Source organism: Anabrus simplex, chromosome 12 (genome assembly GCF_040414725.1).
Source record: "Anabrus simplex isolate iqAnaSimp1 chromosome 12, ASM4041472v1, whole genome shotgun sequence".
In the NCBI taxonomy this organism is placed as follows: domain Eukaryota; kingdom Metazoa; phylum Arthropoda; class Insecta; order Orthoptera; family Tettigoniidae; genus Anabrus; species Anabrus simplex.
This window is the reverse complement of record NC_090276.1, coordinates 27014538-27031354: the sequence shown is the minus strand read 5'-3', so window position 1 is coordinate 27031354 and position 16817 is coordinate 27014538. Positions and strand designations below refer to the sequence as shown.

Below are 16817 nucleotides of genomic sequence, written 5' to 3'. Positions count from 1 at the left end.
AATTTAGGCTAATTTCATCTTTAGTGTATCCAATTTTTATATTTTTTGTTATTCTCTTTATACCATTCTCTCATCAAGTATTCCAGAGTACAATTAAACAAAAGTGGTGATAGTACATCACCTTGTCTTAGTCCTGTTCTGATTATTATTATTATTATTATTATTATTATTATTATTATTATTATAGCTGCCTCTGTGGATCAGCGGTAGAGTGTCGGCCTCCGGATCCCAAGATAGCGGGTTCAAACCCGGCAGAGATAGTCGGATTTTTGAAGGGCGGAAAAAAGTCCATTCGACACTCCATGTCGTACGATGTCGGCATGTAAAAGATCTCTGGTGACACATTTGGTGTTTACCCGACAAAATTAATTAAAATCTCAGCCATAGACGCCCAAGAGAGTTTCGGTTTACTCGGTCTGCCATCTAGTGGGGGCCTAGAGTAAAACGGAACGTCGAAATTGACGAGCAGACAGCCAGATGGCGTCAAATTGAAATGTCTGCACACGGTAGCTGAGGCCATACGATTATTATTATTATTATTATTATTATTATTATTATTATTATTATTATTATTATTATTATTATTATTATTATCTCGACTAACAAGTTAATCGTTGTTCGATTGAATTCTGTGAATTGCCATAGCGATTAATGTTAAATCGATTTAGAGCTCGCAGCTAACTACAGACTATCCCCGGAGCCCGCTCAGCTAAACGGAACAACGAATTAAGTCGTTCTCCCTCGTCCACTTGATTGCGCCGTAAACACAGAGACGAGACGCTGCAAGCTTCTCTGTTATTTATATCCTTGCTGTGCTGTGTTGCACGCGGGTGGGCGAAACAGCTGGTGACGGGAACTCTTGGCCGCTTCCGAACATAGAGATGTCATCCGGAGAGAACATGAGGATTTTATAAACAGGATCGCGGAAAAACAATTGAATCGTCTGGGGTGAAACCAAATGAATCAAGTTTGTGCACTTTTCAGGATATAGAAAAAAGTGATTATCTCCATTTGGTTTTTCCATCCACAATACCACAGATCGAAATGCCCGCAAGCACAATATAAAAACCGTGTTTGACACCGTCACAAAATTTGCTCACAGTGTAAGAGCAAGGACAAATTATCCCCACTATTAATCCCCTGGGATGTACACAAATCCCTGTACTTACACATTGACAAACATTGGTACTCATATCAAGGAACACCAACGAAATATCCGTTTCAAGCAATATCCGTTTGCGAAATTAATAACTGGTTCGATAGAAGGCAGTTCGGTTATAGGAAAGGTTATTCCACTGGATCTCAACTTGTAGGATTCCAGCAAGATATAGCAGATATCTTGGATTCAGGAGGTCAAATGGACTGTATCGCGATTGACCTGTCTAAAGCATTTGATAGGGTGGATCATGGGAGGCTACTGGCAAAAATGAGTGCAATTGGGCTAGACAAAAGAGTGACTGAATGGGTTTCTATATTTCCAGCAAATAGATCTCAGAGAATTAGAGTAGGCGAAGCTTTATCTGACCCTGTAATAATTTAGAGGGGAATTCCTGAAGGCAGTATTATTGGACTTTTATATTTTCTTATATATATAAATGATATGAGTAAACAAGTGCAATCAGAAGTAAGGCTTTTTGCGGATGATGTTATTCTGTATAGAGTAATATATAAGTTACAAGATTGTGAGCAACTGCAACGTGACCTCGAAAATGTTGTGAGATGGACAGCAGGCAATGGTATGTTCATAAACGGGGATAAAAGTCAGGTTGTGAGTTTAACAAATAGGAAAAGTCCTCTCAGTTTTAATTACTGCGTTGATGGGGTGAAAGTTCCTTTTGGGGATCATTGTAAGTATCTAGGTGTTAGTATAAGGAAAGATCTTCGTTGGGGTAATCACATAAATGGAATTGTAAAAAAAGGGTACAGATCTCTGCACATGGTTATGAGGGTGTTTAGGTGTTGTAAAGGAGAGGGCGTATAAGTCTCTGGTAAGACCCCAACTACAGTATAGTTCCAGTGTATGGGACCCTCACCAGGATTACTTGATTCAAGAACTGGAAAAAATCCTAAGAAAAGCAACTCGATTTGTTCTGGGCGATTTCCGACAAAGTAGCATTACAAAAATGTTGCCAAGTTTGGGCTGGGAAGAACTGAGAGAAAGAAGACGAACTGCTCGACTAAGTGGTATGTTCCTACCTGTCAACGGAGAGATGGCGTTGAATGACATTTAGTAGACGAATAATGTTGAGTGGCGTCTTTAAAAGTAGGAAAGGTCACAATATGAAGATAAAGTTGGAATTCAAGAAGACAAATTGGGGCAAATATTCATTTATAGGAAGGGGAGTTAAGGATTGGAATAACTTACCAAGGGAGATGTTCAATTAATTTCCAATTTCTTTGCAATAATTTAAGAAAAGGCTAGGAAAACAACAGATACGGAATCTGCCACCTGGGCGACTGCCCTAAATGCATATCAGGATTGATTGATTGATTGATTGATTGATTGATTGATTGATTGATTGATTGATTGATTGATTGATTGATTGATTGATTGATTGATTGATTGATTGATTGATTGATTGATTGATTGATTGATTGATTGATTGATTGATTGATTGATTGATTGATTGATTGATTGATTGATTGATTGATTGATTGATTGATTGATTGATTGATTGATTGATTGATTGATTGATTGATTGATTGATTGATTGATTGATTGATTGATTGATTGATTGATTGATTGATTGATTGATTGATTGATTGATTGATTGATTGATTGATTGATTGATTGAACCAGACAAGTCACCAACAGCTGAACATGTTCTATCAACGGGTCATGATGTCACGTTCCAAGATGTTCGAGCTCTTACCCAGACTAAACATTATAGGCCTAGGATTACTTTTTTGTTATGCCTTTGTAGGGGGCGAAGTTCGCGCTCTTGGCCCTCTCTTACACTTAACCACTGTAGTGATACATCATTGGGAGCAGAGTTTAAAGAGTACATAATATTATATAGTAAATAATAACCTACACAAAAATCCATTACACTTTTCTAACTCACATTCATTCGATCATCCAGGATTACACGGAAAGTTGTTAAAATACGCAACAATCTTAAAAATTTCAACAGAGATACTGGATATCAATTAAGTAGCCCGCATGGTGACCATGATCGATAAGGTGCTGAAGTCTATACAGTCTCTCATCGTGGTTAGCAGGTTCGAATCCCGTTGGTCAGAAAAAAATGTCACCGTCAGAATGTTGGCCGGCAGGGTAGACTAGGTGGTATACAACTTCTAATCACTAGATTGCGTGCCAAAAGCCTGGATTAAGTTCCAAACGTCTCCGCAGTGCTCAAATGGAGTGAGGGCATATGACGCTGTTGATGGTGATTCCTCCGTCGGATGGCGACGTTAAGCCTTGAGCAGGGTGCTATTCGACAGGAGTAGGCTATGTGCAGGAACCGGGTTTCACCCTCTTCCCTCCTACTATCATATGTCACGTCATTCATTTCATCTCATTAACTCCTCTGATGTGGACCTCAGGAAGGGCATCCGGTCATAAAACCCCGTCACGACAGATTCATCTCACCTCTTACCCGACCCCGTTTGACCTAAGGTGGAAGACAAAACCCTCGGAAACTTTCTTAGGACCCTAAATCTTTCTGGGAACTTCCTTTCCTTCTCAATCGACATATCTTCCATTTTTGCTTATTATTATTATTATTATTATTATTATTATTATTATTATTATTGTTATTATTGTTATTATTATTATTATTATTATTATTATTATTATTATTATTATTATTATTTATTAGCCAGCCCTGTGATGTAGAGGTATCGTGAATGTCTCTTATTTCAAAGCCATGGGTTCGTTTTCCGGTCAGTTCAAGGATTTGAATTTTGGAATGAGTAGTAGAACGGGAGTCATGATACGAAATTTTCTCAAGCACTTAGTTACAGGAAGAAAGCGCACAGTGAGAAGGTGGTGCTACTTACCTAGAATATACGCATGTTCATAAAAAACAGAACACCTTGAAAGACTAGCGATAGGAAGTTCATATTCACAGGACATGTTTATTAGTAGGCCCTACGTTCAGAAGAAACGATTGACATTTCCGTCAAGTAGGTTTAGCATTTGTCCTGTTGCCTAGTAGGCACTGGGTCCTCCATGGGCACTGATAACTTAGTCCATGGGTGATGGCATCGACGCGTATAAGGTACGAATAGCGTCCTGGGGTAGAGCTATCCATGCTGCATTCACCTGGTTACACGGTTCATTTTTGGTGGTTGGCATTGGGTCACAGCGCCGCACCCGTCGTTGCACCATATCCCACACATTTTCGATTGGCGACAAGTCCGGTGATCGGGCGGGCCAGGGCAATAGTCTTACATCCTGTGACAACAAGAAGGCACGTTTTCGTGCCGCAACATGTGGTCGCGCATTGACCTGCTGAAATATGGCGTCTGGGGTATGGTAATGGGTCGCAGGATGTTATTTACGTAGGTCAATCTGGTCACAGTACCCTGGACACGTGCCAACTGTGATTTGTGGTTGTGTCCAATAGCACCCCACACCATAAGGCCTTGAGTTCATGTCTTGTGCGAATGCAGTCAATGTGATTCCTCTACCCCTGTCTGCGGCGAACCAAAATGCGGCCATAATTTTAAACAAACAGAACCTGATTTCGTCCGAAAACACTGTTTGCTGTCATTCCTGTCCCCAGTAACGTCTTTCCATACACCATTGCAGTCTAGCATGTTTATGCACATTCGTCAAAGATAGCCGGAGAAGTGGACGAAGCGCCGGTAACCCAGACTGTAATAAACGGCAACGGACTGTCACTCCTGATAGTGTGCGATGTGTTACACTGTTCCACTGTTGCGCCAGAGCCGAGGAAGACGCAGATCTGTTCTGCAATGCCATTCGGATGAGGTGTGGATCGCCTTGGAGGGTGGTGCTACAAGATCCATTTCGTCGTGTTCTACGGCCTTCTGTGAACCATTCTGTACACACCCGTTGCACTGCCGACGCACTTCGCCACACACGAACAGCAATTTACTGGATGGATGCATCACGTTCTCTCATACCAATAATGCGCCCTCTTTCAAACTCACTCACTTGACGGTACGATTCTCGTATATGTCTGCGAGGCATCCTGCACGTCTGCTCAAGTCACACTGATCTATTACCTTCGGTTTATAGCGACAACGAGAGCCGCAGGCACATTTTACCAGTCGGTGATGGTGCGCCGAGATATCGATGTGGACCTTGAACCTGAGGACCGACATAGTTCAAATGCTAATCATTCCTTCAGAACATACTAATGCACATGTCGTGTGGATATGAACTTCCTATCTCCAGTCTTTCAAGGTGTTCGGGTTTATATGAACATTAGTATAAACGAACACAGGTTTCCATGGTTACAATGGGGTCGGGAAATTGATTACTTTAATTCCAGATAGACCCCGTTAAAATGCCATATTTTTTGGAAGAAAGGAATAGGCTACAACTGAGATAATATATATATATATTTTGAACCCTTTAGGTCCATATTGAGGGATACCTACCTTTCTTACCTATCAGCAAAGTTCATGAGATCTGTCTCTTGGGTCGTATCGGGTTCTTCGTCACTTGCTGAAGTAAAGGTAGAGTTCAGTAATTCTAATCTATCTACTGGAATGAAAGGTCTGTTTAAAAGATTCCTATTTATTCAGGAAAATTCTGAAGCACTCTGATATGTCGACGATAGCATAGAAGTCAACTGTGTCCACTGGACACCGCAATCATTTTTACATAAACGTCAGAACACTGGTGTGAGACTTTAACGTAACTGCCTGACGGGCATTCATACTAGAAACCATTGTCTCAATTATTAATCATTTAAGAAAGGAAAGTCTGGAAATCCTCAAATTCGGCTTCCATGTGAGACCACATGTACCATCATAGTGATTCGTTATGGTCCAGCCCTCGTAACACGAACTCTGGACTCTGGGTATAATTAAGGCCGTCCAATCGGTGTGTGCCACACAGTGGTTCTACGGCATGGACCCTTAATTGAATCGATGTGACCTGCGTCTATGTCATGGACCGACATCTAATCTTCTAAGTTATTTTAAAGTCATTGTGGATGATGACCACAAGGAAATGAGGCTACATTGGCATATGGCCCTAATCTAAGTCACTGAGGTTGATGACCCCCTGACCATCCAAGTTTCTAGGCTGAAGGCTAAACACAATTAAGTTACATCGGTTGATGACCAAAGTTTCCACTTTACTATCCCCAGCACATTCACTGCTCAATCAATCAAAGTTCAATAATTACAACAATAGCAATGCTCACAAACTTTGTGGCAGTAAAATCTATTTCCTTCGGATATGTCCCTTTAATCATTACTTTACATTTTAATATTCCCCAGAAAACAAACTAAAATTTCCAGAATGCATCTCCAAGTTATTCGCTTGATTAAAGTTATTTCAAAATGCGGTTTCACTGAATTTAATAATTAAATAAATTTAAATGATTTGACGAAATGTTAACGAACAACAAGTTTTATCTCCGCGGACTCTGGTTTCTTCACAAATTCCTACGCAGCTGTGATGTAAATTCAATATTGTGATATTTATCTGGCTGGAAAAGAATTGTTACATAATTCATGTCCAGTTATATATCTTGTCTCATGGTTTCACACTTTAAAATCTAATCTAGTCCTAACCGTTATTAACACTTGGATATCCTAAGAATCTACGTACAAACCAAACAACTCGCCATATAATTACGATGTCATATCTTGTCATACCATTTATGAATTTTGCACACCCCTCACAGACAAACCGATCATCACAACGATCGCTCTATATTTTGGACAACCCTGAATTTGGTTACTCTGTTCCTTATACTCAAAGTTCGTGATTTCAAATGTTCATTACGTCCCCAATTACAGTATTTCACAATACTCAGATCATTACCGGCTATGAATTTCAACTAAATCCAGCATTTTAACGTTTTCCCCGGCCGAGAATACAGTACAATCTCAATTCCACGCCTGTCCCGTTATCACAGCTGAGGGCTCTCGCCCCCCAAGTTCGCTTGGCAGTTACATGAACCACCTGGTTTATTCCAGTTGACTGGCTTCTCAAAATGCTCTCTTTAAACTCTGCCGACAAAATTAAACAAATACGATATTCTAACCAACAAAATGCACAGATTAAGCTTCAAGATGCCCACACTAATTATACGCGTCGCCAATTAATACCGCCATGGATTTCTATGAATTTCTTTCCATTCCCAACATTATAAAATATACCTCGGGCTATCGTGTCCCGGCTTCAATGACGGGACTCTAACCTGATTCGCACATCTCATCTCAACTCATATAAAACATTCCTCGGGCTTCCATGTCCCGGCTTCAATGACAGGTCCAACCTGATTCACAAATCTCATATCAACAAAACAAACCTCTGTTTCCCAACTCCACAATTATCATCGACAAAGAACTGGAACAAAATCCTCACTAGAAATCTCGACGTCTAATATCGCACAATGCATTAATCATGAATAACTTCGCATAAAGGATATCGTATTTAATAACTTGATTTTTACGAGAAAATGACTGAAACATTCTACTAGATCTTTTATTGTCAGTCAGACACAGTTTAAAATGGGCCTAGAAAAACGTTTCTCTCCGTGACCAAATTCATCACCCTAGATTCTCATCCGACAGCGCGCTTCCACTCGATTGAAAATGAGTAACCATGGATTGTTATTATTAACGTCAAATTGCAGACAGAAAAATTTTGCGTCGACTGAACATCTGAATTTGGCATCACAAAATATAGGCAGTACACTCACACGGATGACGATCTACATTGGACGTGATATCACTTCGAAACCCTATTCAATAACTTTTACAACATTATACGGCACTCGCAAGACTTCAAAAATTTATCCAAGTGGGAAATAAAACAAATGACTCTTTTAGTCGTACTCTCACATTTACAAACTTAGTAGGGGTGACCACTGCGTCGTATATCCCCATTCAAATACACTTTTAGAGACCATAAGACAAGATATAAGAGGTAGTAAGATGGAAAGTCACCTACCTCATGTCGTCACGCCAGTGTTCGTCATAGGGCTCACCTGCGACCCTGACATTTTATTTAGTCATTTTCACATTCATGGCTTTACAAACCATTTTTATATATCTTCAGGTTTCCTGGAATAAAGCATTAAAAAAAAGAAAATACCCTTCACTTGTTTGCTGAGCGCACACGATGGACTATAATTATATCCGCACACGAATTACTTAATCACATTAGAATTTATTCGGTACTTTGACCGTCCTATCTGGTACAATTATTTCACTCAAGAAAACTATCTCCTCATGGAGACAAGACCTAGCCACACTGGCTGAAATCTGCAGTTGAACTCAGTCTACTTTCGTTGTTTGATTTCGCAGAGCAGCTCAACAATTTTTCGTCCGCTTTGTATCACAAATGCCGGAGAAGGAGACTTCGTCATGGCGTCCCTTCATATTTATAGCGGTTACCCCTCTCTTCGGATCTCTCCCTTTGCCGCCAAGAAAATTTCTATAAATTTTCTGACTTACCTAAACTGTAATTTCAAGAGTTTTGAAAGTGACTACATGCTTGCTACATTTCTGGCGGTAGTGTTCATGGACATTTAAAATTTTTACGGGTTCGATTTGTAAGATGATTGACCTCCTTTGATAGGCACTATATTTTTTTGACTTGGCTTGGGTCACGCCATGTACACGCGCTTTGAAATAGTTCACAAAAATGACTTGAGATTCTTCCGCCGTCGACACGTGTGGCTGACGTCACGTACCCCAGAGCGTGGGACCGAAGGTAATCACCCCCTCGTCACGTGTCAAATCCATGCTATCAAGAATCCAACTTTTAATTTCATTGTTAATTTATGCATAATGTTCTTAGGGCACAAAGGTCATGGGTTCAATATACAATTTGATTTACGTCGCATCGACGCAGATAGGTCTTATGGCGACGATGGGATAGGAAAGTGCTAGGAGTGAGAAGGAAGCAGCCGTGGCCTTAAGTTACAGCCCTAGCACTTGCCTGGTGAGAAAATGGGAAAAAACGGGAAACCATCTTCCGGGCTGCCGACAGTGGGGTTCGAACCCACTATCTCCAGATGCAAGGTCACAGCTGTGAGCCCCAAACCGCACGACCAACTCGCCCGGTGAAATAATATTTTAATGTAAAGTTTATAATATAAATACTCAAAGTGAAAGTATGATACAATATTGTTTTTCCACTACTGTAAATCGTGAGATTTTTCTTTTCTAAGTCTCACGAATACAAATCTCTTTCTCGTTCCAGGTGACCCTTTGTACGTGGGCATGGACCTCACCATCGCAAGTTTCGATTCCATCTCTGAAGTGAACATGGTGAGTGTACTGATACTCTTGATCGTGTGTGATAACAAAAGCCCTCTAAGTTAAGAAAGCGCAGTGTTGTGTTTGACAGCAGTGCCTCTCAAGTCTATGTGGGAGTTCTTCAAACGCAGTCATAAAATGACTACGTTACCGCCTTTCTTTAATGCCTGGTGTTCACCACCAGTTTTTTCTTTCAGTTCAATACTTCAAAAGCAAATGCTCAAATCTTGTCAAACATTGTTCAACATTGCTGAAGGTTTGACGAGATTTGAAAAGATTTAGCAGAGTTTGACAATATTTTGTTTTACAATGGAGAAAAGCCAGTTGAGATTCTTGGACTAGCAGCGGGGTATTTTCTTGAAAATAAGAGAAACACGCAATAAAACATAATTTACATGGGCAAAAGACTGAATATCGTTAACTTCAACATAATTTTGTAATGTATTTACTGCGGTAATATCTTTTTTTTTTTTTTGTAAGTTGCTTTACGTCGTACCGACACAGGTCTTATGGCGACGATTGTATAGGAAAGGGTTAGGAGTGGGAAGCAAGCGTTCGTGGCCTTAATTAAGATACAGCCTGGTGTGAAAATGGGAAACCACGGAAAACCATCTCCAGGACTGCCGACAGTGGGGTTCGAACCCACTATCTCCCGCATACCGGATACTGGCCGCACTTAAACGACTGCAGCTATCGAGCTTGGTAGGTAACATCATTAGCAGATGTTATATTATGTTGCATTTACTCACTTTAACTGAATAAACCTGATACTTATGAAGCGGAAATTCATATGTTATTACATGATTTACATATTAGCAATTTCATCCTAATATTTATTTATTTATTTATTTATTTATTTATTTATTTATTTATTTATTTGTGAACATAACAGGTTATGAGTCTCAATTACAATGTTCACGATAATTGTTACTCAGACATTAAAAATACAAATTAAAACAAAAACAATATATAGCTAGAGTAATCTTAAAACTTAATTCCTGTGACACACAGGTCGTATTTCTAACAAAAACAAAATAATTAAGGTTAATAAAACTAATATTACATTACAGTAGTAATACATTCTAATTAAACTGAGTACAATATTTAAAACAATTCTTTTAACAGGATTTACACTTGGAATGTAATACAATTAAAAACATGGTTTACAACATTTATACTAGTTTATACTACTTTTTTAAAATTCTTCATAATCTAAATTATATTCAGAAGTACAGTGTTACATGTCGAAATGAATGTAGCTTCGGTCATACTAAAAAATCAACATAGGGATGAATATTATTGTAGAGTCTCATTGTTCTGTTAATTGGGGAGTTCTTATGCATTTCAATCTTAGCCTTTGATAGAAAGAATATATTTCTAGGACGACTTAGTTTATGTGGCACATAAAATGTTATTGACTTCAATATGTTTGAGTCATCAATTACAGAATTAATTACTTTAAACAGGAAAGTCAAATCTTTGCAACATCGTCTGTGGCGCAAGCTATTCACACCATGTTCCTTCAGTGTACCTGAATAATTTATGATTGGGTAATTTCCTGTGATTTTATAACTCATGATTTTTAAAAACTTGTTTTAAGCACTCTCGATAAGATTGATAATTTTTATGGTCATTGGGTTCCAAATAAAAATAACAGTAATACACGAAGATCGTCAAAAATAGAACATTTCTGACAGTGTTTATTTATAGGTTACCGTACGGCAATAAACATAAAAGCTCTCTACTTCCTTAAAACGTTTCTCTTGCAATCTCCTCGTGCACTACCGTTTTATTTATGTTATTGTTAATCTACGTAGCCCGCTGAATATACGCAGGGATGTGCCTCATACTTGCAATTAACAGACACACATCTCTTGGCCTTGAAGACGAAGTCATTTTCGTTGTTTTGATACCCAGTATGCCTAGCATCCTAGCGCGCACATTTAATACTCGAATTCCATTGGTCAATTATTTCCAACACTTTGACCAATATGTTCTAATCTTATCTCACATTTCAAAGTATCTTGTCAAAATTGGATATTCCTATTTATTTAACAGGAAGTTTTACGACCCTATTGAAGACGAAAAATCCACCCCTCGGAGACTGTTTCTCCACATTGCAGTCCTAGACTTGATCATCTTATTATGAATAATACCTTACTGTTCTGGACCAATCAAAAAAACAAATGACTAACCTGGACGGGGAATACAGAACACGCCCTGCAACGAACATCAGCACGCGTGGCTGCTCTAAAACATCTGCTATATAATAAACATCATCATCAACATCATCATCATCATCATCTTCATCATAGGATGTTCTGCCATTCAGCAGATCCGACCATGGCTGTGACCTCCATATCTCTCGATCTTGTGCCCTTTTCTTCACTTCTGCCTAATCTTCCTTTCTTTTTCTAACGGTGTCTAACAACTGATATCGTCTCCTTCCCCTTCTTCGTCTTCCTTTTATCATCCCTTCCATTGCTGCTTGTAGTAAATTTTTCTGCCTTTTTTGAATTACGGTCAGCATGCTTCTCCCTTCTCCCAATCTCTTTAGAACTTCCTCATCTGATATTCTATCTTCCAGCTTACTCCGTCAATTCTTCTCTCACCCCCTGTGGGAGGGGGGCGCAGACGAAGAATACACCCACGGTATCCCCTGCCTGACGTGAGAGGCGACTAAAAGGGGCGACCAACGGATGATCAAATTAGAACCATGAGACTACTTGTAATTAGTACCACCACACGGAGAATACCATGGGTCGCCTTTTCTTGCGCGTAGTGCCACTATGTTAGGTACAAAATGGGTTTGTGATTAGTAGCAGCAGAGTGCATTGCCGGCTTTTACAGTGCCTGTGATTGGTAACACTGTGTGAGCGACACCATGGTTCTGTCTTGCCTATGATTGGTACCCACTATATGAGAAACACCACGGAATAGTGCGGGTCCTTGTGGTTAGTTTACGTATATGATGAACACCATAGGTTTGCGTTGCCTGTAAATGGCGCCGCAATGTGCGAAACACCATAGGTCTGTATTCCATGTGCGAATTTCCTTACCTGTGAGTAGTACCATAATGTGTGGAATACCGCGAGTCTACGCTACTTTTGATTAGTAGGTACCGCAACATGACAAATGCCATGGTTCTACTTTCCTAGCGATAAGTATCATTATGAGGGGCCTATGACTTTGATTTTTGACCCGTTTAGACTACAAGTATCATCGATTCATTATTATGCTATAGCAGCAGTCCCTTGGTCAGTAATACTATTGTTTTACGTCAGGCATTGCGGGTCGGATCCACTGATTGTTTTGAATTCATATCCATCCATTCATTCTTCGTCCTCGCGTTTTGAATTCTGGTCAGTGGGAGATTTTGGACTTTTAATTTGTCATCGCATTTCGTCTCATTTCGGCCCCTAATGGTCGCAAGACGTTATTGGTACATACTTAAATAATGTTAAATCACCTTCTTCCCCTAACAACACCATTTATCTTGCACACACAGCAAAAACCGTCATTTCGATCAAGCACGGTTTGGATTTTCCGTTTTACACTGTCGCTAACTATTCCATGTGATTGTTGCACTGAAAGTTCAACACTTCTCACAATTTCAGTACTTGCATGAATTTCTAAGCTAGCAGCTTCTAAATGAGTAATTGCACTCGATATAATACCAAAGTTCGGCTTAATGTATGCTAGACTTACTGATAAACTGTTGGAAAACTTCACTGCGCAATCCTGATAGAAGAGGCAGAGTATTCCACTTGTATTAACTGTAGATGTGATACGGAGAAGCAGTTTTGTCAATACTAGTAAGCATTCGGTAAGTTGAAGACGCTTTTGCACAGCTATAGCTGTCGTCAAACCGCCGAAATATGACGTTTCCATTAAAATAGCTGTCCGACACGAAATTATTATTATTGTTACGAAGATATCCGTGGTAGTTAGAGGTGAACGAAGGTGCGGGCTGGAATAGGTCTCAACTACAAAATTAAAGTTAATTTAAAACTTTAACAAAGGTTATATTTTCTTTTCAAAATCAACAATTAACAGAGTATAACAGGTTCCAAGTAGCAGATCAACAAATTAAAAAATTACAGTTCGTTACAGGATTTGGGCTTCGAGCCCCAAGTTTAATTCCTGAGCTCTCAGCTCACAACCACAATTGCTAAAGGGCAGAAAACCCCTAAGTACGAGGAGCACTTGCTCCTAATTACAATGTTAAGAAAAAGAGCAGACCCGCTCTCAATTTTACCAGCCTATCAAAGGCTACAACAAACTTAATTTCTATCTGCCCTTAAGGCACACAAGGAAACAGGGATAATTAATACCCAACCTACGGGGCCTTCGCATGAAGAAAACAAAACATCAGGTTAAGTTACTGGCCCAAAGTACAGAAGAGATTGGAGGCGTGAACTTGCACTCCTAAATACACTTTTAAAACTTAAGTGGCTATAGGCCGAAACACAGGGACTAATCCCAAGCTAAGGAGGTGACCCGTATGAGAAACTTTAATATTTTAAGGAAGAGAAGAAACGGTTATGAAAACGTAGTCACCTCAATTTCCAAATGAAGGGGAGTTCGAGAGGGGAAAGCACTCTCTATCCCCGCTTTACAGTAATTTATAGATTTATAATTTATAGATTTTACATAGACAGAAAAGAATTTACATTTTAAAAAGGTAGGTTGCATACTAAAGGTTTCGAACCCTCCCCGAGAGCTAAACTGCTGAGCTAGCAAGAAATGAAGATGTTAACAGGCCATTACCTTGTAGAAGAACTGCTGCTTGAAGAAAGAGGCGCTTCCCGCCCCCTGCTACATTTCCACACACACTGTTAGATGTTACTGAAGTGGCTCCGAGACAAGAAAATCAGCAGTTTATATACCCTCGTGGAACATTCGATACCTTTCAGGAATGAGTAGACACACCCTTTCGTTTTTATTGGATAACAGCAAAAACTAATACACAAGACGAGGAAGAAACACCTTATTGGTGGAAAATTAATTACATAAATTCCTGATTGGTTACATTCAAAACGGGCGGAAAGAAAGGATTTATATTGCCAACCCACAAACCACAGAACAAAATTTAGTAAAAATAAAACTTAGGAATACAATATTTCTTCAAGAAAGTTCAGTCCATTGCACCAGAGTGTGTTACCATAGTTTTGGGTAGAGACATCTGTTAGAGATTGTCCACACCTCTTAATCGTTGAAAAACAAAAGGCAAATAAAAAACACTCAGTGACATCTTCTGAATAACCGTGGAATTAGTTCAGTAGTTAAAGTTCCAAGTTTCTCCAGTAGAGAAGTTTCAATTGGCGCAATATTTGAATTAGCAGCGTGGAGGTGTACCGCCCGGTACAATTATTATTACTAAAATAGCTCAAAATATGACCTTAAAAAACAGTCAAAATATGCGTTTATATGACAAACAAAAATCGCTTAATTGTGACGATAATCACCAAAATTGAATCAGGCATGAAAATAGATACCAGGAAAAAATATGACTTTAAAATATTACTTTTCCTAAACATCCGAGCTCTATTTATCACACTCTCTCTTGTACACTGAGGCTATTATGGCTACTGTCCATTTATTTGGTATAGCGCCTAGTTTGAGAGGGCGGGGCGGGCGGGGGGAAATAAGTTTCGGCCGGGGAGTGGGGGTGAAGGGACCTGTGCCTCATATACTTGGACAACCTCTGCACCATCGTCAGCTGTCCTGATAATGGTTTTCCATGATTTCCCATTTTCACCTCCAGGCAAATCTTGGGATAGTTCCTACTCATAGACCACAGCCGATCCCTTCCACCTCCTTACTCCTTACTGAGCTTGGCGTCAGGAAGGGCAGCCGACCGTAAAAATATGACATATAATTTCATCTCACCTCGTCCCAACTCCGCATCAGGAAATGGGATATAGGAATTAGAAAGATGTTTTTGAAGGCTTTCGTCCGGAGCATGGCATTGTATGGAAGTGAAACATGGACGGTAACTAGCTCAGAAAGAAAGAGAATAGAAGCTTTTGAAATGTGATGTTACAAAGGGATTCTGAAGGTGAAATGGATAGATCGAATCACGAAAGAACGAGGTACTGGATCGAATTGGTGAGAGAACGATTTGGCGAAATCCGACCGGAAGAAGAGATAGAACAAGACACATCTTAAGACACGCAGGACTTGTCCAGTTCAGTTGGAAGTGTAGGTGGTAAGAACGGCAAGGTATAAATATGACAAACATATTAGAGTAGATATAGGATTTAGTTAGGTAGAAATGAAAAAGTTAACACAGGATAGGGGGCCTGGAGAGCTGCATCAAACCAGTCTATGGGCCGATGACTCAAATTACATTATTATTATTATTATTATTATTATTATTATTATTATTATTATTATTATTATTATTATTATTATTATTCCTTCCGACGGGCCTGCTAAGGACCACGTGCCAGTTTCAGTTCAGTTCTTCATACTTTGTTGTTTTCTCTTCCGTTCCTTCCAATATTCTTTCATCCTTTCACTATGCCGTTTCTTTCTGTCCTCGGACCACTTCGCACCAGATTTCTTCTTCATTCTTCCTTGGGATCCTTCCATACTTACTACCCTCTTTCTAAAAATCTCTGTCCATAGTTTCTTCTGATCTTATATTATTTCTTTCTAAATCTTTCTTTACTTCTTGAATCCAGCTAGTTGTTGTCATTTTGTCCCAAAGGTACTTGCTAATCCTTTTTGTTAATCTGGAATCATCCATTCTGTAAATATATCCAAAAATTTGCATTCTCTTTTTTCTTATGGCTTCTATTATGTTTTCTATGTTCCTGTATATTTCATCATTAGATTTTAATTCCCATACTTCTGTTGTTTTCACATAGCCTAAGATTTTTCTCATGATTCTCCTTTCTAGTACCTCAAGTTTATCTAATCTATAGTTTAGTACCAGACATTAATTTGTATGTAGGCATTCCGGTTTCAGCACTGTAGTGTAGTGCCTTATTTTAAGATTTTTAGATACACACATTTTGTTATAAAACTCTTTGTGATATCATAGTGTAGAAATAATCATTGTTGTACTCTGGATTGTCATTTTCTCTGTGTATGTGTTTTCCATTCATTCTTCTTCCTTGTCTTTATTATCTTCAGCATTATTATTGTGTATTTATCTTTACTTACATGTATGCATTATAAGTACTGTTGACTGTTGTGTTAAGAAGGTACTGTATTGGGCTTACTGCCTGTGTACTTTCAAAAAGTCAAATAAATAAATAAATAAATATGCTCTTTCCATCTTGTGTGCCCTTTCTCCTACTGCAGATTTGTCTAAACCGTTCTCTTGAATTATTTCTCCGAGATATTTGAATTTCGTTACTCTTCCCACTGGACCAATATCTGTT

At 39.1% G+C, this 16817-nt stretch overlaps 1 protein-coding gene across 1 annotated transcript in view; it reads left to right on the top strand.

Annotated features, from left to right (window-relative positions):
- Lcch3 (Ligand-gated chloride channel homolog 3) overlaps positions 1–16817 on the top strand; it is a 286494-nt gene that overhangs the window by 212332 nt on the left and 57345 nt on the right. Inside the window, exon 3 of the mRNA XM_068229793.1 lies at positions 9368–9435. Within this exon, the coding sequence (XP_068085894.1) occupies positions 9368–9435 (68 nt within the window). The remainder of the gene's footprint in view (positions 1–9367; positions 9436–16817) is intronic.